Source organism: Pantherophis guttatus, chromosome 8, assembly GCF_059756535.1.
Source record: "Pantherophis guttatus breed Tessera chromosome 8, ASM5975653v1, whole genome shotgun sequence".
NCBI lineage: Eukaryota > Metazoa > Chordata > Lepidosauria > Squamata > Colubridae > Pantherophis > Pantherophis guttatus.
In genome coordinates, this window is record NC_142070.1 from 70,844,900 (window position 1) to 70,868,697 (window position 23,798).

At 42.4% G+C, this 23,798-nt stretch overlaps 1 protein-coding gene across 1 annotated transcript in view; it reads left to right on the forward strand.

Moving 5' to 3' along the window:
- The first annotated feature begins 1,866 nt into the window (after window positions 1-1,866).
- The window catches only part of NFXL1 (nuclear transcription factor, X-box binding like 1), a 57,631-nt gene continuing 35,699 nt past the window's right edge, over window positions 1,867-23,798 (forward strand). The window contains exons 1-11 of the mRNA XM_034411358.3: window positions 1,867-2,208; window positions 4,439-4,615; window positions 8,467-8,576; window positions 13,258-13,391; window positions 14,777-14,955; window positions 16,222-16,383; window positions 17,234-17,334; window positions 19,624-19,738; window positions 20,341-20,465; window positions 21,848-21,970; window positions 22,825-22,915. Of these exons, the coding sequence (XP_034267249.2) occupies window positions 2,052-2,208; window positions 4,439-4,615; window positions 8,467-8,576; window positions 13,258-13,391; window positions 14,777-14,955; window positions 16,222-16,383; window positions 17,234-17,334; window positions 19,624-19,738; window positions 20,341-20,465; window positions 21,848-21,970; window positions 22,825-22,915 (1,474 nt within the window). The 5' untranslated portion in view covers window positions 1,867-2,051. The remainder of the gene's footprint in view (window positions 2,209-4,438; window positions 4,616-8,466; window positions 8,577-13,257; window positions 13,392-14,776; window positions 14,956-16,221; window positions 16,384-17,233; window positions 17,335-19,623; window positions 19,739-20,340; window positions 20,466-21,847; window positions 21,971-22,824; window positions 22,916-23,798) is intronic.

The window sequence follows — 23,798 nt, forward strand, 5'->3', positions numbered from 1 at the left end:
AATGCCTTATTGTAAGCTTAGGCAGCATGTGAAGCCCAACACAAACAAATGGGGGGGGGGGAGAAGAGAGAATGAGAATTATGAGCCATGATGGCACAATGGTTAGAGTGCAGTACTGCAGGCTACTTCTGTTGCCTGCAATTTGGCAGTTCAAATCTCACCAGGCTCAAGGTTGACTCAGCCTTCCACCCTTCCGAGGTGGGTAAAACGAGGACCCAAATTGTTGAGGAAAATAAGCTGACTCTGTAAACCGCTTAGAGAGGGCTGTAAAGCATTATGAAGCAGTATATAAGTCTAAGTGCTATTGCTAATTATACTCTTTTTAAAAATTATACTCTCTTAAGAAACGTCGGATTCTGGAAATCCCAGTTCCAAGAAATCGTGCAAAGGCAACCCTGAACTGCAGATGAGTCAATCTCGTTTTGTCCAAAACAATTGCTAAAACCTAGCTACTTTCTGTGAAATAGCCCGATAGGAAGATGCATGTTTGAAAGTAACAGCAAACAGAACATTGTGTAATTTTAAAAAGAGCAGAACACATGATTTGACACTTCTGGTCGACTTGCTCCATGCAGAGTATTTTCCCATAAAAAGGTAGGACGGCATTTTTTGCAATTAGGGAACTCATCATGACGGATGCAGGATTTATGTGGTTTGTAAGAAGCCAAAAACGACTTGATGGGACATAATTATATTATGGCGTGCATAAGTCCACCAGCGTGCCTACCGTCCCTGTCCTAATATTTTCTTTTATTTGTATCCTTTTCATGTATTTATAATTATGTTTACACTTGTATGTCATAAAATACATGCTTGACGAAAAATTAAATAATAATAACTAATCCATGAATGCAGAGGATAAATAACGGTTTCTTCCCCTCCGCACTTTTTTATTAATGTTCGCATCTGAACTGATTTGGGAGCTGTAGCAAATGCACTGCAATAAATGCAGAAGATGTTACACTGGTGCATTTTTTTGCTACGCATAGATAGATAGATAGATAGATAGATAGATAGATAGATAGATATAGAGACAGATATAGATGTAGATATAGAGATAGAAATAGATATAGAGATAGATACATACAGATAGATACAGATATAGAAATAATAGATAGAGATAGAGAGATAGAGATAGATGGATAGATAGATAGATGATAGATAGACAGAGATAGAGATAGAAAGAGAAATTGAGATAGAGATAGAGATAGATAGATTAGATGTAGACAGATAAATATATATACATATATCTATTTTCTTACTTTTTGTAGGTCTTATGTGTGTTTTTCTTTTAGCCAGGTTTTTCCTACGTAACTGCAGAAAAATCTTGGGTTACGTAGGAAAAACTTGGCTAAAAGAAAAACACATGTACATATACATATACATATACATATACATATACATATACATATACATATACACCCCCCCAAAGAGATATAGATAGATAAATAGAGAGATAGATAGAGATAGAGACAGAGATAGAGATAGATAGATAGATAGATAGATAGATAGATAGATAGATAGATAGATAGATACAGAAATAGAGATAGAGATAATAGATAGATATAGATACAGATATATATAGAGAGACATGATAGATAGACAGATAGATATAGAGAAAGAGAGAGAGACAGACAGACAGACAGAGACGGAGAGAAATTGAGATATAGATTAGATATAGATAGATATATAGATATATATACATATACATATACACACACACACACCCCCAAAAAATACTCAAAACATAAAAGGACAGCTATCACAAAACCATAGACACGCGCTCGCCCCGCAGGAAGAGCGGCGCCCCCCCGCGCGCTCCTTCCGGCGCTTTTGAACGCCAAAGCCCCGCCCTTGGCCAGGTTTCCCCCCCCTCGCCTCTTTCATGGCGGCGCTTCCGGTTCCTTCGGCGCAAAGGGAGGTGGGGAGGCTGGGAATCGTAGTTTGAGCCGGCGACCCGGCTGGAGCAGGAGCCGAAGGGTTTTACGTCGCCTTCTCTGAGCTCGGAGCGGCGGAGACGCCGGGGCTCCCCACTATAAGCGGAGGGAAGGATGGAAGAAGCCGCCGCCGCTGCTTGGCGCCAGGGAGGGCGCGGGAGAGGCAGGGGACGGGCTGCAGCCGGCGGGGTCTCTATGGGGAACGGACCCGGCGGGCGGGGAAAGGCGAGAGGAGCGGGGGGGTTGCCGACCAGCGCAGGGGGAGCCCATGGTGAGTATCCCGCCCTGCAGTGCTGCAAAGGAGAATTGGGGGGGGGGCTTCATATTTGAGCAGGGGAAGCTTTATACGAAAGATGATATATTGTGGGGGGGGAGCATGGCTTCCTGCTCACCTGGAGCCCCCCCAGGTTTATGGGGGTGATATATTGGGGGGTGGGTGGGATTGTGGGAGGGGGGGTTTCTATGACAATTCACCCATGGCCCACTCTCTGCAGGACAGCTTGCCATGGGGCACCTACCTGGCTGTGTGCAGGGCAAGAGTTTTCGCTAATAAGGTCGGATTTGACAGTCACAAGAATTGGGAGGGACCCTTGGAGGTCATCTAGTCCAGCCACCCCCACCCCCTGCAGAGGCATAGGAGGCCTATGCTTAGGGAGTCGAGCCTCCCCGGGGGTGGGGTGGGGTGGGGTGGAGGAGATTGACAGACTGACAGACAAGCTGTCTGAGCCACCCTATATCGAAGGAATTGGTTTGGAAGAAGGAGAAGCGTTAAGGAAAGGAGGGCGAAGGGAAGGGCGAAATGAAATGTGAATGGCAATCAATCAATCGATAAATAAATAAATAAATTTTAGCGTGGGGGGTAGGGGGAAAATCATAATTATTTTAAATAATGAAATGGATTTGTTGACTTCTTCCGCAGCGACTTGTCCCTTGGCGAGTTGCCTGTGGAATAGGAATAGGAATAGGAAGAATTAGAATTAGAAATAGAAATAGAAAGAAATAGAAATAGAAATAGAAATAGAAATAGAAATAATAATAGAAATAGAAATAGAAATAATTAGAATTAGAATTAGAATTAGAATTAGAAACTGAACCCGAACCCGAATTGAATTGAATTGAATTGAATTGAATTCTTTATTGGCCAAGTGTGATTGGGGACACGAGGAATTTGTCTTTGGTGCAGACGCTCTCATTGTACATAAAAAGAGAAGATACGTTTGTCCAGAATCATAAGGTACAACGCTTAATGATAGTCATAGGGTACGAATAAGCAATCGAATTATACTAGGAAACAATCAATATAAATCGTAAGGATACCAGCAACAAGGTTACAGTCGTACAGTCATAAGTGGGAGGAGATGGGTGATAGGAATGATGAGAAGAATTATGGGAGTAGTTTTATGTGCCTGAAATCTCAGACCTGCACTTTCCCCTTGGCTCCTTCTCCTATAAAGAAAAGGGCTCAAATTCTGGAATATTTGTGGATATTAATATAAATGAAATTTGGATTCTCAAAGGACACAGAAACATTCATAAAGGAAGAGAAAAATTACTTTGAAAGAGGTTACAAAGTAATAGCTGGGTACATGTACATCTTGTGCAAAACAACCGAGTTCTAATTTGTTATTACTTAAATGTAGCTTAGTTCCCTTTGTCAGCAGGAAGTTTATAGTTTGATTCTTACAATGGGCGAGCCATGATTCCTGTTCTATTTTCTCCAAAATATGTCAAGAAAAGAAAGCCAGGAGGCTGAAGAAAGAATTTCCCCATTTCTTTATGCTCCAAATTAGGTTCTTGATGAACGTATCCTTTCTTTTATGTACATTGAGAGCGTATGCACCAAGACAAATTCCTTGTGTGTCCAATAACACTTGGCCAATAAAAAATTCTATTCTATTCTATTCTATTCTATTCTATTCTATTCTATTCTATTCTATTCCATTCCATTCACCTTTCTTGGAAAAGAGCATTTGATGCATTTTTGTGTTAATGCTTAGATAAAATCTTGGATTCAAGCTATCATTGACTGACTTCCTTCAGACCTGCTTTCATCTGAAAGATGATATTGAAAAGATGATTTATTTTAAAATTTTGAGTATTATTAGTGAAGTACAGTAAGAAGTAGGAAATCTAACCATAAGGAGAGAGTAACCTTAATTTTCCTGGTACATGCTTGAAGATAATTGAGATTATAGTAGCTGGAGAAAAGCTCACATCAAAAACTCTTTTTAAAGTTTCTGATATTTATATAGATTTATTACAGGTCAATATTTACACAGAACTTTAGTCTATTGACCTTAATGTTGAAAAAAAAATAGGGTCTGGATTTATATTTCATGCTGAGCCATTAAGTGGGTTGTTTGGTTTGGCCGGAGTATGTATATATACATTATTACTATGATTCATTCAGCATTGTAGTTGAGCAAACCATTGCTTGTGTATTATATGACGCTAATTACTGTTTTAGGTTCTCCTAATGTGTAGTTTTATTATTTTAACAGAACTTGCATCACAGAAAAAGTTCGATGAAATTAAGAAGGCTAATCAAGCTGCAGTTAAGAGGCTTGTTGAAAATCAGTTTAGCTCCTCATCCGATGATGAAGATGATGAAGAAGAGATTGAAGGAAAGCATGGACAAATATTGGCCAAAACATTTACAAAATATACTAATCAGACTGGTAATTTTTTTCTATATTGGCTTCCCAGCCATTTCATTTCAAAGAAAAACATAGCATTACGTTAAAAATATTGCTTAGAGCAGAGGTCTTCAAACTTGGCAGCTTTAAGACTTGTGGACTTCAACTCCCAGAAAGGAGAATTCCACAAGTCCACAAGTCTTAAAGCTGCCAAGTTTGAGGACCACTGATTTAAAGATTAATTTCCATCTTTGTGATAGAATATTACTTTGCTACATTTGGAAAGCTGCTGCTCATGTTCATATAGCCTGATAAGCTAAACCTATTGTGTCAACCTTTGCTTGTGTCTTTCGGAAAAAGTATGTAAAATTTCAGGATAATCTGCTCCCTCAAGGTGCTAAATTGTAGTTACTGTTCCTGTCAGTGAAATTGAAATGTACCCTTCAGAGTACAGATTTGGGGGAATGAATGATGATTACTCAAAAGAGATTTCTGTAGACTTCAGGAAAATAAGTATTTGAGGCACAAAGGGCTACAAAAATCATTGCCAAAATATTGGCCTTCATCCAGTGGTGGGTTCCTCCCGGTTTGGCCCGGTTCCGCCGAGCCGGTAGCGGTGACGATATGACGTCACCAAACTGGTTCTGCCCTCCCAGTCCCCCGCACCACCCCTGCATTATTCTTACCTTTTATTTGGCCCCACCCCCAATCTATTGCTGCCTCCTGAGTCCCAGCTATCGGCTAGAGCAGTGTTTCTCAACCTTGGTAGCTTGAAGATGGGTGGACTTCAAGCTTCCAAGGTTGAGAAACACTGGGCTAGAGAAAACTGTTTAAACTCTTGCTGCAGGGCTTCAAAGGGCCGCCCTACAGCTGATCAGTGTTAAAAGAAAACAAATGAGTAGACCGGTGCCTGCAAAAATAAATGGGTAGACCGGTGCCTGCAAAAATAAATGGGTAGACCGGTGCCTGCAAAAATAAATGGGTAGACCGGTGCCTGCAAAAATAAATGGGTAGACCAGTGCCTCCAAAAACAAATGAGTAGACCGGTACAGCTCTGCAAGCAGTTAAAAGCCTGGTAGACCAGTACCTCTGCTAAATCCTAAAGAATTGTCACATGATCATCAAGTCACGCCCACAAAATAAGCCACGCCCACAGAACCAGTAGTAAAAAGATTTAGAACCCACCCCTGCCTTCATCATTTCACAGGCAAAATGTGTGCAGTGCTATCCTAGGAATGATTGTCAGACAAAAAGATTCCACTCGAAGCAAGTGCACTGTACTTGTACCTATAGAAGTTGCAAACAACCTCAGGGTAAAGGCAAAGGATCTGCAAGCCACTCTTGCAGGGTTAGAGATTAATGTTAAAAAATCTTACATTATGAAATTATTGAATATAAGGTGTATGCATGAAAGGGTATGAGGGAGGAAGTGTTGTGACCTAGGCCCAAGTAGTTATTACCAGACACAATCAGTCCTAAATAAACATATTTTATTAGAACAGCTGAGAATTACTTCATTCTCAGCTTAGTCATAATTAATTCCAAAACAAGTCCTTCAGAAAAAGTCCTTTGAGCTTATCACAAACTTTTGTCGTCTTTGGCACTCTGCCAAAGGCTTTTCTTGGCAAAGCCCCAAGAAGTTCAGAAACAAAGGAGATGACAAGAAAACAAATGTAGCAATGTTGCTTTCATACAAAGAGCCCAAGAGCTGTTGCTGCTCTTTTAACCCTTCTGGGAGGGGCTAATAATCTCCTGGCCTTACTCCTTAGTCATCCTTTTTGCTTTAGCTGCTCTTGCCTTCTGGCAGCTCTGCGCATGTGTGCACTAGGAACAGGCCCCTCCTGTTCCTCTGCCTCTCTGCTGTCCGCCTCTGAAGGCTCTGGAGTCCATGCATCACTCCCAGATGGCCCTGGCCCCATCTCTGCCTCCGACGCAGAGCCCTCGTCCGGGCCTTTCCCTGACTCCAGGACTGGCCCATTGTCCTCCCCAGCCTCCTTACTATCTGACTCCGCTGCCAGCTCCGCAAGCTGCTGGTGGACTACAACAGGCAGCAGAGGTGGGTTTCACAAAATTTTACCACCAGTTTGCCACGCACCAAAAATGTGAGTGTGCACACACCTTCCGCACATGCGTTCGGCCTTCCACGCATGTGCTTTGCTCACACGCACGGCTTGCACGCATGCGTACTTCTTAGAAAATGTGGCTAAGTAGGATGGCATAGCGTCAGGGCGGGTGGGCGGGCCCACACCTGCAGGTTGCCACTACTGGTTTGTTCAAACCGGCTTAATACCACCACTGGGAGGCAGCCATCTTCCTCAGAAAAATTGCCATCCCTCTCAGATTTGCCAGTTATCTCCTAAATCAGTGATGGCTAACCTTTTTCTCTTCGAGTGCCGAAAGTATGCGTGCATGTGTGAGACAGCGTGCATGCGTGCCAACACCCATAATGCAATGTGCGCCTCTGCGCATGAGCGCACGCCCCCCCTCCGTTTTGGGCCTAGTAGGCCTCCCTGCAGCCTCCTGGGCTGAAAACTGACCATGGGGCTGTGCGCCGAACGCCCCATTTTGGGCCTAGTAGGCCTCCCTGCAGCCTCCTCGGCCCAAAAATGTGCTGTGGGGGGGGGGGCGCCACACCATCCGTGCTCCCTCACACATGCTCGCGCAAACCTCCGCACATGCACGCACGTCTCCCACATGCACGGTGGAGCTGAGCTGGGTGACGGCTCGCATGCCTGCAGAGAGGGCTCTGCATGCCAGCTGAGACGTTTGCCATCATGAACCTAGATAATTCAGATAGTTATTAGAATACAACGCCACATGTTTACAAAAGACTCTCCTTTCCACGAAGTGAATCTTAAGTGAATATACTTCGTGAGAATGATCACACAACGATACAAACAAGTAAACTCTATGATCGAATGGCTGGAGCAAGAGGAATTTCACATTTTGGAATGCGTGAGAAAAGGGGCTGTGTTGTTGTGGCTCCGTTACCTGAGCCTGTGTCATCGGCAGGAGAGGACTCCAAGAGTGAAGGACAGGAGTTGGCAAGGCCTCCCTCTCCAGGACCCTCCTCTCTGGCAATGCCTTCGGTGTCCGCCGAAGGGCACGAGATAGGGCTGGGGCCAAGCACGTCCACACAGCCACAGATGGACAGTGATGAGGGTAATAAGTCTTGGCTGGATCCACGCCAGCGTCGCAGAGATAAGCGTGCGCAACAGAAGAAAAGGCGTGCCTGAGATTAGGCTGAGTCACTGGACCACACCCCATAGGATATAAAAGGGAGCGTGGTAGCCAGTCAAACCTTGTGACGAACAAAGCTGAAAGCTTCCACGCCATTCTGCATTGCTATAGACTTTGCTGGATTATCTCTGGACTTGATTGACTCCGTAATTATTGAGCTGTTTCTTTTGATGTACCAGGAGTGGGGAGAAGTTATCTCTCCTCTTTGTAAATAATAAACTCTTGGCAGGCAGCCACTAGGTTGTTGCCAAGTTCCGTTATCATAAGGAAAAGGATTTTGCCGGTCTTTAACTTTTGAACGTCTGTTGGTGTGTGTGCGTGTGGTTGGGGCCAGAACAGGCTGATCTTTCCCCCAACTGAAAGGTGGCATGACCTGAAGCAAGGCCACGCAAAACAGCTTTCAAACATTCATGAATTTAAACAGTTCCACCAAGAGGGCATTCTGTAGAATTGATTAGAACCAAGATGAAAGAAAATATTTCACACTTAGTGTGATAGCGGCTTCGAAAGAACATAAGTGGTTTTGTGGTTCTACAGTTTCTAGCCCATGGAAGCCGAGGCTGGAAATGACCTATGGACCGTATTGATTACTCATCTGCCTTTATCCGCTAGCATAATAATAAAAAATTATTATGATCTTTTTCTATTCAAAGATGGAGATGCAAGTGAATTGGAGCGTACAAAGCAGTATATGAACGACGCCTTTCAATCTGGGGCACTGACGTGTCTGATTTGCATCGCTTCAATTAAGAGAAACCAAGCGGTAAGTATCTGAACATTGCTGTATTATCTTCTTCCCCAATCTGTATTCACTAATCTCTTGAAATACCCTTGGCTTCCAAAATGGAACAGAGTATCAGGATGCTTATACACCAATTGGTGTAGTCCAAGTCTCCTTTTCTGTGGTGGGTGATTGAATGAGTGAATAGATTTCCTTATTAAATTTATAGAAACAGTTCAAATTATTAAATTGATAAAACACTTCACATCGTTAAGACTTAAATAAAAATTAAAACCAGTGCCATAGGGTAGGATCTTCTCTCTTACCCCATCAACCATTTTCAGCAAAGAGCTCCCTCAGCAGGGCTCCGAGCTATTTGACAAAACCCGGTTTTAAAGCCTTTCCAGTGGCCAGAAGAGTGGGAGCAGACCAGACCACTTGAGCCGAGGTGGCACAGTAGTTAGAGTGCAGTACTGCAGCTACTTCAGCTGACTGCTAGTTCAGCAGATCAGCAGATCAAATCTCACCGGCTCAAGGTTGACTCAGCCTTCCATCCTTCCGAGGTGGGTAAAATGAGGACCCAGATTGTTGGGGGCAATATGCTATTTAGTATACTGTCTTTGGTGTAAGCTGCCCAGAGTCCTCCGAGAGTGAGCGGCATAGAAATATGACTAATAAATAAATAAATAAAGATGTCCAGTGGTAGAATGTTCCACAAGCTAGGAGCCACAGCAGAAAAGGCCTTCTCCTTGACCCTATCCGCCAAAATTCCTTGACTGATGGGGTTTGTAACAAGCCCCTTTTGCTGGAATGAATTGGGTGGGCCAATCCCATTGGGGCAAGATGATGATGATGATGATGATGATGATGATGATGATGATGATAATAATATAATACAATAACAACAACTTTATTGTCATTGTACGTGTATACACAGTATGCCCATACAACGAAATTCACTTAACACCCAAAAATCAGGTCCAACACACATAACAATCCCCAAACACACTCCCACCCACCACAAATTCCTCACCCCTAAACCACCCAAACATCCACACAGCAGACTAAGTAATGCTGTCCAACAGCTCACTGATGGTGGCCCTTTAGTTTATTGTTGAGTGCAATTATAGCTCTGAGATAAAAACTATTCAGAAAACGTGTGGTGTCAGTTTTAATTGTTCTGTATCTTCTGCCAGAAGGCAACAGTCCAAAAAGATTGTAATCAGGATGGGAAGAGTCTCTGAGTATGTTATGCAACTTTCTCAAACAGCGAGATTCAAAGATGTCATCCAGGGCTGGTAGCTGGAGCCCGATAATATTCTGGGCCGTTTTAATGATTCTCTGTAGAGCTTTTTTGTCCGCTACAGAGCTGCTCCCATACCATGCAAGAATGCCGTATGTCAAGACACTCTCAATGGTGCTGCGATAGTAGGACAGAAGTAAATGCTGAGATAGATTTATCTTCCTGAGCATTTCTCAGGAAGTACAGCCTCTTCTGTGCCTTCTTCACAAGATGGCACCTCAGATACCCCGGACACATGCCATAAACGGCTTTAAAAGTAATAACCAACATCTTGAATTGGATTCGGAAGCAAATTGGCAACCAATGCAGCTTGTGGAAAAAGGAATGCTATATGCGCCACCCTAGAAATATCCAGAACTGCATGAGTAGCTTCATTTTGTATCAGTTGCAGCTTCTGAATTCTCTTCAAGGATATAGCCCCATGTGGAGCACACTGCGTAAACCAGCCAAGAGATCTTCGAAGCATGAGTGACTGCGCTATAACAACTGTAACAGCCTCTTGTCATTTTATGTCCCCTCATAGAATTTGTCCATTTTTGCTATAATCGCTTGGGAGAACTTTTAGTTCTGCTGATTTACCACCAGCTTATTAGGTACTTCGGAGCCGAGGATTTGTCAGCATAAGGAAACAACAGCCAACGACTTAATAGCTAGCTGACAACACCCCAATCAAAAGCCACACACAACCAGGTCCCACACAGATACAATGCGTAGAGTAGTTCAAAGCACATATTGTGGTAGAGAGATGTCCGCTGAGGATTGCCTCCAGTACGAGTCTAAAAGTTCGGAAGACTAAACCTCTGGTCCTCGTGACTAACCCAGATTGGATCTTGGAGAATTTTTAGTACTTCAAAATACCGATATGTTTGAATTAACCTATTCTAATAGTAAAGTTATCCTTTTTTTAAAAAAAAACCTCTGATGCACAAATCTCTCTTAGCCTTCAGTGCGATGGTCAGGCTTTTGGCTGCAGCCTTTTTCAAAGCTTAGTCTAGACCAGAGGATCTGCAACCTTAAACACTCCAAAGAGCCATTTGGACCCGTTTCCCACAGAAAAGAAAACACCGGGAGGCGCAAAACCTGGGTGGGCGTGGCCAACTGCACATCGCTCATTTCCACCAGTCACATGACACACCCCTGGCCACGCCTACCCAGCCGGTCATTAGAGCAGAGAACCAGTTGCTAAAAAACACCGGGAACCACAAAACCCTCTCCCTCCCTCCCCCCTCTCTCTGTATCTCTCTGTCTCTGCCCCGGCCACTTCTCCATCACTTGCCATCGCCCTTACCTTCTCAGGCCAGGCGAGGAATGACTGGGAGGGGAGGGGCGGGGCCAGCCAGTGGTGGGATCACCCGACAGGGAGCCACAGCAGTGGGCCCAAAGAGTGGCTCCAGAGCCGCAGGTTGCTGACACCTGGTCTAGCCTGACATTGGCTGATTTTGAAAAAGCTAAGCATGGCTGCAAATTAGATGGATTCAGATGGAAGATCACCAGTGGGAACACTAGACTAATTGAAAAGGCCAATGGCAAATTATTTTTTGTGTTGCCAAGAAACAACTTGTAATGTATCCATAAAGTCACTGTGAGTTGAATCAACTCAAGACTTTTTGGTCTTATCTTTTTTGTCCAGGACAGTCATAGAGTTATAATTCCTATGGGAGGCTAGCCATATCCTTTACCCATAGGATCATCAAAATCTTTTTTTAAAAAAAAAACATTTTAAGGAAATGTTTTTTTTTTCTCTTTAAGGAAAACTTTTATAAATATTATAACACGTCATTTGTATCTGAAATGTGATATTTTAAGTACTCGTGCAATACAGGTAGTCCTCGACGTACGACTCTAATAGAGCCTGCTCCTTATAGTCATAATCTGGGATGGTTGTAAAATAGTCACCCATGTGACTGACCCGATTTTACAATTGCTTTTGTAGCGGTCATTAAGCAAATGTTGTTGTTGTTTTTTAAATTTGATTTATATGCCGCCCTTCTCCGGAGACTCAGGGCGGCTTACAATGTGCTAAGCAATAGCCTTCATACTTTTGTATATTTATACAAAGTCAGCTTATTGCCCCCACAACTGGGTCCTCAATTTACCTACCTTAGAAAGGATGGAAGGCTGAGTCAACCTTGAGCCTGGCAAGATTCAAACTTACTTTAATTGCAGACAACTGGAGTTAAATTACAGTGCTTTAGTCTGCTGAGCTATCCAGGCTCAAGGTAAGTGAACCCATTCTTTGCCATGGGCCGTTTTGCCGAAAACTGGAAATAATCATCAGTTTTTGGCAAAAAGGTTGTAAATTGTGTTCACATGACTGTGGGATGCTGCGAGCAGCGATATATGTCGGCTGGTTGCCAAATGACCAAAATGTGGCCATGTGACTGTGGAGGGCAGCGGCTGTCAGAACTTGAGAACTGAGTCGTAAGCATCCTTTGTGGGGTCCATTGCCAAGCTATCAGTTGTAAGTTGAAGTCTACCTGTAGAGGTGTATTTTTTATTATTATTATTATTTTTTAATTTGATTTATATGCCGCCCTTCTCCGGAGACTCAGGGCGGCTTACAGTGCGTTAAGCAATAGCCTTCATACTTTTGTATATTTATACAAAGTCAGCTTATTGCCCCCACAATCTGGGTCCTCAATTTACCTACCTTAGAAAGGATGGAAAGCTGAGTCAACCTTGAGCCTGGCAAGATTCAAACTTACTTTAATTGCAGACAGCTGGTGTTAAATTACAGTGCCTTTGTCTGCAGAGCTATTTGGCTTTGTGTTTTAAAATACCTCATTAAACACAAATGGAGATAGAAAAGTTTGGGAAAAAATAAAGTTAACTGTTATTAATTCATGGCTAAGACATCTCTAGCCACAAAATGCTATGCGGTCAGAAGACGAAGATGAGCAAAGTTAATATAGCGGTTGCCCCAGCCAGTTAGACAACCAGGTATTTCACATCAGACCATCAGACCGAAGCATAATGTTTTCTTAGTTATTTTATTTTTAAATAAATGTTACGGTTTAGATCAGGGGTCAGTAACCCATAGCTCTGGAGCCGCATGTGGCTCTTTCATCCCTCTGCTGCGGCTCCCTGTCACTCAAAATATGCGTCACAACCACCAATGTGCGACACCCGCTGGTACGCGATTTATTGAGCTTTTCGACTCCTGGTAGGCCAACCATGGAAAAATCCAAGAAAAGAAAAGTTTCAGAAGAAAACAGAATGTTTAATTCAACTGCATATACTAGTTTTGTTTTCCTCTCAGGAAATAGTTAGGCACGAGAAGGGTTTTGTGGCTCCCGGTGTTTTATTTTCTTTGGAAAACAGGTCCAAATGGCTCTTTGAGTGTTTAAGGTTGCCGACCCCTGGTTTAGATCAGCACATTGCCAAGAAGGGCTTCTAAACATATCCTTGTTTTTCTTCGAGGTCTGGAGTTGTTCTGGATGTTTCTGCATATTTCACATGCCATGCCTACAAAAGTGGGCGAAGGATAGCCTTTTCTTAGTATCTTCTCCTCTGACAGACGATGATTTTGGAAAAAAGGATTATCCCTGGCCATGGTAAGCTTTTAAGATTTTTGTTCTGAAAGCTGGTTTATGCAGGGTGTGGGGGCGGGAGGAGAAAATGGAGCAGAAGGAACGGATGTAGCCAGGAGCCTATACCATAAATGTTGCAATTTCAGTGTAAAGCTCCATAGCTGATAAATTTTACTTTTATACTTTTATTTTGAAGTTTGTTTAGCTAATCTAGCACATGTTGAATATTCTACAAGTTAAGAATATGGCCACTGTGATATATTCACCGGGGCCAATTTATCCAAAATTGTGCACAAACTTTGCTTTCCATTCAGAATTGTTGGATCTTGAAAATATTAATACCCGTATTTTTCGGACTATAAGATGCACTGGAGTATAAGAAGCACCAAGATTTCATAGAGGTAAACAAGAAAAAAAAAGGTTTTTGCCCTCCCCAGGCCCCAGGAGCACTCTGCAGGCCTCCCAAACCCTCTGCACATCCCATTTTTGTGAAAAACGGGCCTGTTTTTGGCGAAAACGGGATGCGTGGGTCGGGGCTTCGGGAGGCCAAAAATGGCTGTATTCAGTGTATAAAACACAGCAACATTTCCACCCTCTTTTAGGGGGGAAAAAGGTGCGTCTTATAATCCAAAAAGTACGGTATTGGGCACACAAGTAATCTGTGAGTTTCTCAGTTAGTTAGTGCTGAATTGAATTTAGTTTACTGTTCACAATATATCCGTCTTATTTTTTGGGAAAGGCTTTGGTAAATCTTGCTTCAATCCTGCTGAATATAACAAATGTAAACAATGCATCTTCTCACATCATATGGACCAAGGGTGGCTTATTTTGTGGGCGTGGCTTGGTGGGGGTAATGTGACTGGGTGGGCGTGGTCAACTTTTTTTTTTTTTAGTTTTAAAACCATTTTTTCTACCACCTTAAGAGGTTGCAGAAAAAAATGCATTTAGAAGCCTCTGACGATCAGACAACTCAGCTAGGATCGCCAGAGGCTTTTAAAGGCATTTTTTTTCGTACAGCCTCTTTGGCTGAAGAGGTTGTAGAAAAACTGCTTTTAAAAGCCTCTGACGATCCCAGCTGAGTCGCACGATCATCAGAGGCTTTTTTTTTTATTTTGAAAAGCATTTTTTTGGCTGAAGAGGTTGTAGAAAAAATGCTTTTAAAAGTTTTTTTTTTTAAAAAAGCCTCTGATGAGGTGGGCAGGTGAGCGGCGACCGGGCCAGGGACTGGTTCGGGGGCATGGCCAGCCAATGTTATTACCGGTTCTCCGAACTACTAGAAATTTTTACTACCGGTTCTTGCGAACCGGTGCGAACCGGGAGCAGCCCACCACTGATATGGGCCCATTTGAACAGATTAAGCAGGAAGCAAATATTATTGAATGTGACACAATTTTTGTTTCCCTTTTCAGTCCAAAATGCAGGTTTGAATACAGGCGATCTGAGATTCCCACTCGATACTACTGCTATTGTGGGAAGACTGAAGATCCACCTGTGGATCCCTGGCTGGTTCCACATTCCTGTGGCCAGGTCTGTGAGAGAGATTTCAAACCTTCTTGTGGACATAGGTGTCTATTGCTTTGTCATCCAGGTACGTAATATTAAGGCAGTTGTTTGCAAGCGATTACAGATACAAAATTATATGCACGTAACACCATCAGTTAAATGAGAGTTTCGAGATTATAGTCATTCGAGGAACCATTTATCTCAAAGTGATATTGAGACCAGGGTATAATACATGAGAGTAAAATATGAAAATTTCTCTGTAACAATTATGCAAGTTAGAATAGGGTAAGATATTTATAATGATTTTTTTTTTCAGATGCGAGGATTTCTTTAGCCTATTCTGTCAATTTATAAAGCAGCATCTACAGTAGTGGCCAAAATTGTGGAAACCTTTTGGGAAAAGTGTAATTTCTAAAATACACTTTTCTAGCTTTTTTTGGGGGGAGTAATACCATAAAATTATATATCGATGGAAAGATAATTTAATCAAGAATGTAATGCAATAACTTTTATGAAGGATTTGCTATTAGAATAGCAGTTACAGTATAAAGAAGAAAAGTGAAACATGTAGAAAAAACGAGATATACAAAAATGATCACCATAGAAAAAACGAGATATACAAAAATGATCCCCATGTAAGTTCATACTTAGTTGGGTAACCTTTAGCATGAATGACGGCCTTACAACGTCTTCCCATGGAGTGAACCAAGTCTTTTAGTTCTGCAGTTGTTCTAACGTGAAACCAAGATTGAATGATTGCTTCTATTAACTGGGTTTTATTGCTGGGTCGCTTCTGACTAACAAGTTTCTTTAGTTGGCTCCATAGATTTTCCATTGGGTTAAGGTCTGGGCTATTCCCAGGCCATTCCAGCAGTGGAATAGAATTATCTTGAAACTCCAAAAAAAAGTGGTGTTATTAGCCATCAAACCTCAAAAATACTTTTCCCAAAAGTATACTTTTGGGAAAAGTATACTTTTGGGAAAAGTACTTTTCCACAATTTTGGCCACCACTGTAGGCAGCTCAAATTAGCCTGCGAGCAGGGAGCACCTCTCACTCCCAAACATCTGTTAAATTGCAAACAACGTCAGTCATAGTTTATTCACATCATTTATAAATGACGTCCAGAGAAAGGAATTTTATATCACAACGTCATTTGCAGTATGACATCACCCACAAACGACTTTGTGAAGTAAAATTCCTTCCTCTGGACATCAATTATAAATACAATAGACTCGTCTGTTATTTCCAGCGTTTGTGTGCATTAAAATTCTGTCCCATTACGTCTGAGGTGGATTAAATTGAGATCTCAGCTGCATTAGTACGTTAACTTTTTGTCTTTTGCTCCCTAGGTCCATGTCCACCTTGCCCAAAGATGGTCATAATAACTTGCTACTGCAAAAAGGCTAGGCCAGTGCCACGGAGATGCAGCATGAAAGAATGGTCGTGTCAACTGCCCTGTGGACGAAAATTGCCCTGTGGGCAGCACAACTGTGGGAATCCTTGTCATCCAGGTGCAAATTTAATGTTCAAAGACTTCATTTGGCGTTCTGACCCAGCTCCCCAAGCACGACAAACCCTCTGTAATTGAAGCAATGATTCCTTTATTAGGAACGCCAGCAGCCCCGGCAAAAAGTTTCTCTCTCACAGCAAGCTAACAAGTCTATCCATCAGGGAGATGAATAGTTGTCTCCCACATCTATTCATTTCTGCCCCCTGCCTTTTATCCCCAGAGCTAGGATGGGAGCTTTGCTAGCAGCAGTGGCTCTTCCATCCCAAGGACCAGCCCATAGATTTCCACTGCTCTCCTCTCCTCTGCCTTCTGCACATCCGTGTGTCAGGCACTGGACCCAGCTGTTCCTCCTCTTCCTCATCAGCCACCTCCAAACCTGGGGGCTGTTGACTCTCCATCTGAGGGCTGACTGACGGCCCAGGCTCCGCCTCTCTGTCTGTCTCTCTCTCTCTCTCCCTCCCCCTCCCTCTCCCTCTCCCTTTCTCTCTCTCTCTCTCCCTCCCTCCCTCCCTCTCTTTCTCTGCCAGCTCCATTCCCTCTTCCACCTGGAGCTCTTAGGTTGCCATGATGCATACCCTGACTCCCACCCGTCCTCCTCAACTGATTTGGCTGTTGGAGGGGCCGGCAGCCGATAAGCCACAATATTTGAATAATTTCTCCTCCATTACATTATGGTTCTTTTGTCGCTATGGGTTCTGAGTAGATTTGATGGCTCACAAATCAGAGGAATAAAACTTCTCTATCAACTATTAATGAGGTTTTCCCTTTCCCCTAGCCGCCTCAACAGGCATACATTTAAAATATTCTCTTTCCATGCTGGTTTCTGATCATTAGTTTCATCTCACTTTTAGGAGATTGCCAGTCATGTCCAAGAGTCAGTAAACAAAGTTGTGTCTGTGGTAAACAAATAGCAGAAAGGCAGTGTGCAAGTCCTTTATGGCAATGTGATGAGGTAAGTTTCCTTATAAAGAGCAGATTTGTTTACAATATTATTAACAACTAACAATTAACAACTCCAATACTTCATTGTCCGGAAGAAAAATGTGGATTAACATTAAGAGCAGGGGTTTTAAGATTGAAACAGGAAATATATTGTTTCCGTTCAGATGTTCAGGATCTCAGTATGACAATTGCAGTGTGGCTTGCTGACACATATGGGCGGTGAATTTGAAATTATCTCAAAATCAGAATAGAGTTGGAAGGGACCTTGAAGTCTTCTAGTCCAATCCCTGCTCTAGCAAGAAATTCTATATCAGTGATGGCTAACCTTTTCTGGACCGAGTGCCCAAAGCGCACCCGAACCCCCAAAATGCAATGCACACGCACCCCCCCACACATGCCCCACGCATCCGCGCCCCCCCCACATGCACGTACGCCCCCTGCATGCGCCTCGTCCCCCGCACATGCGCAGCAGAGACCCAAAGACCAGCTGATTGGCGGGAGGCACACACGCATGCACGGTGGAGCTGAACTGGGGCAATGGCTTGCGTGCCCACAGAGAGGGGGCTGTGTGGCGCCTGCGGCACGCGTGCCATAGGTTCGCCATCACAGTCTTATGCTATTTCAGACAAGTAGCTGTTCGGTCTCTTCTTAAAAATCTCCAGTGATGAAGCACCCACAACTTTCGAAGGCAAGCCATTCCACTGATTAATTGTTCTCACTGTTAGGAAGTTTCTCCTTAATTTCAGGTTGCTTCACTTCTTGATTAGTTTCCATCCCTTGTTTCTTGTCTTGCCTTCTGGTGCTTTGGAAAATAAGTTGATTCCCTCTTCTTTGTGGCAGCCCCTCAAATACTGGAATACTGTTATCATGTCGGCCCTAGTCCTTTTCTCTAGAGCAGCCATACCCAAATCCTGCAACCGTTCTTCTCCAGGCCTTGAATCTCCCATCTGCAGACCTTTCCTTCTTCAGCTATTATAATGATGAAAATGTTCCTAGTTGCAGTATCAACTGTAGACATTTTTTGTACTAAAAAGTCAAATTTAGTAAAATGAGGCAAAAATCACTTTATTTATTTATTTATTATCAGATTTATATACCACCCTTCTCCCGGAGGACTCAGGGCGGTGCACAGCCAAAGTAAAAACATAAATACAAACATTAAAGTACAGTTAAAAAGATATATATGCGTTTGGCCCCATAACTTAACTTAGCAAGAGAAATTTTGGGCTCAATTGTGGTCGTAAGTTGAGGACTACCTGTATTCAGAGATGTTATCCAACAACCTAATTTATGAACTAGAGTTTTGCCGTCTTTTTCTTTTTATTCTATGATATAGGACAGGTCCCCTCAGTCCCATTAATTTCCTTCACTCCAATTAATTCCCCACTGGAAAATTGTTTATACTGATTGGGGCTTATAGGACTGTAGCCTAGAACATTAGCAGATCACGTCATGCTATGGTGCTTTAAATCATTTATTTCTATGGTTTAATTTTTTATGTAGCATATTTTTTGGAGTATAAGACGCACCTTTTTCCCCCCTAAAAGAGGGTGAAAATCTGGGTGAGTCTTGTACTCCAAATGTAGCCCCACCCAGCTTCTCAAACGTAGGTTTCTGAGGCTGAAAAAGCATCAGAAACGAAGCTTCAGAAAAAAAGCCCCCAAACAGAGCTTCAGGAAAAAACACCCCCAGATAGAGCTTCAGAAAAAAAGCCTCTGAAAGAAGCTTCAGAAAAAAAGCCTCCAAACAGAGCTTCAGGAAAAAAAGCCCCCAAACAGAGCTTCAGGAAAAAACGCCCCCAGACAGAGCTTCAGAAAAAAAGCCTCTGAAAGAAGCTTCAGAAAAAAAGCCTCCAAACAGAGCTTCAGGAAAAAAAGCCAACAAACAGAGTTTCAGGAAAAAAAAGGCTTTTTTTTTCTGAAGCTCTGTTTTGGAGGCTTTCAGAAGCAGGAAAAAATGTTTTTTCTGAAACAGAGTTTCAGAAGTTTCAGAGGCAGAAAAAAAGCAAAAAAAAAAAAAAAAGAGAGCAAGCAAGGCACACAGTTCACAACCAAGGAACCTGTTGCTAAAATTCACCTCTGGGAACAGGTGATTGGGGGTATTCCAGGAGGCCGATCCACCTGCCAATCAGCTTTTTTCTTATTTTCCTCCCCAAAAACTAAGGTGCATCTTATACTCCGAAAAGTACGGTACTAACTTATTTGGAGAACTTTTTTTTTTCTTCTTGTATTTTGTTGAATTATATTTGAGAAGTTTCTGTGTCCCTTACTTGCCATTGCTATGTGTATTTTCTCACAAGATTTGTGGGCGAACCTTGTCTTGTGGCTATCATGTCTGTGAAGAAATTTGTCATGATGGTTCCTGTGGAGAATGTCCCAGATCTGGGAAAAGGTCTTGTCCTTGTGGAAAATCAAGTAAGTCTTTTTATTCACCATGGAAGTGATTTGATTAATACAATTTTCCTAAAACAGTTGTGATTCAAATTGCATTTAAGAACGAGCGGAAGACAGAAAAATGAAAATAGTTAAAAAGAACTGGGTTGTTGAAAAGTGGCTGTAAGTGATGTCCAATACCTCGGCCTGGAACTACTTACTGTATACATCTGATCATAGGTGTAAAAAAAATCAAGATTTTCAAAACCACACAATGTCTAGAAGCAATATATTTATTTTAGGTAAATGCAAAAACACGTGAAAATATAACCTTTCATTTTCCTCTGTATATTAAATGGCAGCAATTTGGAGTAGTGCCGTGGCCTAGAGGTGGACCTCTTGCCTCACAATCAGGAGGGCTGTGAGTTCGATCCTAGGTAGAGGCAGGTATTTCTCTCTCTGGGCACACTGAGAATATATCTGCTGAACAAAACTCTGCATTGGCGACAGGAAGAGCATCCGGCTATTAAAACGTTCCATTCAGTTGTCCAGACTCCACCCCGCAAGGGATTATGGGATCATTAAAAGATGATGATGATTAAATGGAGACAATTTGTATGGTTTCAATTTCGCTTTTATTTTAGAATTTTCTTTGCCGTGTACTGAAGACGTGCCTACTTGTGGAGATAGTTGCGACAAAGTTCTCGAGTGTGAGATTCATAGATGTTCACAACGCTGCCATCGAGGTGCTTGCGAAATCTGTAGACAGGTTAGCATTTTCTTTCCCTTTAGGTTCTTTTGAATAGATTTGCATTGCTTCATTTTCAAAGATCTTCTTTCAGGGTGTATTCCTGAGGCACTAAATTCTTTTTCCTTTACACAGCCGCTTCTCACTGAGTCCAAAAACTTCCTATCTCCATTATTGCTAGGTGTGATCCAGCAGGCTTCCACATCTTGTAGTTTCTACGTTCTTTTGTTCAAAACCAAGATAATTCCCAAGTAATTACCGTGTTTCCCCCAAAATAAGACAGGGTCTTATTTTCTTTTGACCCCCCCCCCAAATAAGGGCTTGGCCTTATTATCAGGGAGTCTTATTATTTTGGGGGTGCAGGAGGTGGCAAGCGTGGGACTGGATGTCTCGTCACTGCTGTCGCTTCCCCTCCCTGTTCTTCGTGCTGGCCGCGCAGCCCAACACATCCTACCCCACCCCAATGGCAGAAGCCGCTTCCCTTCCCCGCCATCTCTTTATCGAGAGAGGTGGCAGGTGAAGCGGGGGAGAAGCGAGATGCGTGGAGCGAGACGCGGCTCCCCTTGCCGTCTCTTGTCCCTCCCTCACTGGGCATGACAGGGTTCCTGCCCCTCGCTTAGCTACCCGCTCCTTTTAGGGATGCAATTTGGGGTGGTAGGTAGGGCATCCCTTCTTCTTTTTTGTATTTTAAAATCCTGAACTCTCTTTTCCCTTTTTCTTATCTTTTTTGTTTGAAATTGAGGTAATTGAGGGGTTATTCCAAAGTGTTATATTGAGGTAAATAAATAATAAATAAAATAACAGCTCCCAGCGACCGGTAAGATCCCACAGAGTTGGTTTCCTCCGGGTCCCGTCAGCTAAACAATGCCAGCTGGCGGGCCCGCAGGGGAGGGCCTTCTCTTTGGCTGCCCCAGCTCTCTGGAACCAGTTACCTCGTGAAATCTGGACCATCCCCACCCTATTGGCCTTCCGGAAAGCGGTGAAGACCTGGCTTTTCTGGCAGGCTTGGGGCCATTGATCTCGCTGTTGCAATCTTGCGAGATCCGGCCATGAATGATGTGCATGGGCTTTTAATGTTTTTAAAATGTTTTTATAATGTTTTTAATAATTTTTCTATGTTCATTGTTCGCATTATTTTTGCTGTAAGCCGCCCAGAGTCCCTTGGGAGTTGGGCGGCATAGAAATGCGATAAATTAAATTAAATTAAATTAAATTAAATTAAATTAAAGATATAGATTTAATTATATAGATTTTTTTTTCAGTTGTGAGATTATTTTAACCTGCTCATTTTTTTCCCTAAAGGGTTTTTTACACATCATCCAATTTGTTATCAGTTAGGTAACTAGATTTTAATATGCATAATGTATGCCAGCTTTAGTTTTCTTTCCTTTGTACCTTGATAGGAAGTTGAAAAGCAGTGTCGTTGTGGAAAGCATATGAAGCAAATGCCCTGCCATAAACCATACCTCTGTGAGACCAAATGTACAAAAATACGGGATTGTCAGAAACACCAGTGCAAGAGAAAGGTAAATGTTGCAGATGAGTTTATTGTATTTTAGTACTGCATTTTAGAAATTTAATATTTAAATTTGTTTTGGATCTATGAAACCATGTGATTGCATGCACAAATATGCTGAAAAAATACAAGGGAGAAAGAAGGAGGAGGAGGAAGAATATGTTAGGAAAAGATAAGATAAGGCAAGATAAGATAAGATAAACTTTATTATCACTTTTTTCTGTGAACCATTGGCACACATTAAAAACTGAAACTCTGATGCCTGCTCTCAAAAGAATATATATGGATGCTTGCTTAGAACTAAGTCCTGCTATACCAGTGGTGGGTTTCAAAAATTTTTACTACCGGTTCTGTGGCCGTGGCTTGGTAGGCGTGGCAAGGGAAGGATTCTGTAAAATCTCCATTCCCACACCACTCCAGGGGAAGGATACTGTAAAATCTTCATTCCCTCTCCAATCCAGGGGAAGGATACTGCAAAATCTCCATTTCCTCCCGATCAGCTGGGACTTGGGAGGCAGAGAATAGATGGGGGCGGGGCCAGTCAGAATTTTTACTGCCGGTTCTTCGAACTACTCAAAATTTCCGCTACCGGTTCTTCAGAACTAGTCAGAACCTGCTGAAACCCACCTCTGTGCTATACATACCATGTTTCCCCGAAAATAAGACCCTGTCTTATATTTTTTTGAACCCTGAAATAAGCGCTTGGCCTTATTGCCATGCGCTCAAAAGCCCGATTGGGCTTATTATCAGGGGATGTCTTATTTGGGGAGAAACAGGTTAATATCATTTACTCAGGGAAATCTGGATAGACTTGCAATTTCATATAGCAATTCCTATATTTGAGAACTTATATATTTGATACAGTGTTGTCCTGGAAATTGTCCGTCATGTGACCAAGTCTGTGGTCGAACGTTAGGATGTCGTAATCACAAGTGTCCTTCAGTCTGCCACAGAGGTAAGAATGAGCTAGAAATCCTGCTTCTAACCTTTTAAACTAAATGGCATCTGACTCCTTGCTCGCAGTTGCAAAACATTGACTGTATATAATCACAGATAAGTCAACCTATGCAATTTCAGCCAAAACATCATGAAAATGCATCATTCACAGATTGGCCCTTGTATTTTTAACTGCAGCCACAGGTAGGAAATTGCAAATAGTTATGTCATCATTTATCAAACCATACTATTTAAAGAAGAATAGACTAGACTAGACTAGACTAGACTAGACTAGACTAGAATAGACTAGAATAGAATAGAATAGAATAGAATAGAATAGACTAGAATAGAAATTATCACTTTAAATGTACACTAATCAGCATACATAAAAATGAAATTTCGCTGCATTCAGCTCTCAAAAGATAACCATTATGCATATGCCTACATACACAAACATATATCACACAGAGAAACATCACAGTCTAGTTCAGATGTATACATATACAATATGTAGCGAGAAAAACTAATCTTGCGAGTTTACCAGATGGATGGCATAGGGAACAAAGCTGTTAAAGAATCTGGTAGTCCTGCTAGAAATACTTTGAAACTCCCTCCCAGAGGGGAGCAACAGAAACAGACCGTGAAGTGGGTGTGTGGGGTCTCTAACAATGCTTTGAGCTCTAAGCGCATAGCACTTATAAGCAGTATCCTGAATAACAGGGAGCGAGCTTCCTATACTCTTCTCGGCTGTCCTCACCACTCTCTGTATGGACCTTCTATCTGAGGCACTGTGATCACCAAATCAAACAGTGATGCAGTTTGTTAAAATGCTCTCAATCTTGCCTCGCTAAAAAGTGTGTTCTCCACATCTGACACAGGAAATGCAAACGCTGGTTTGCACG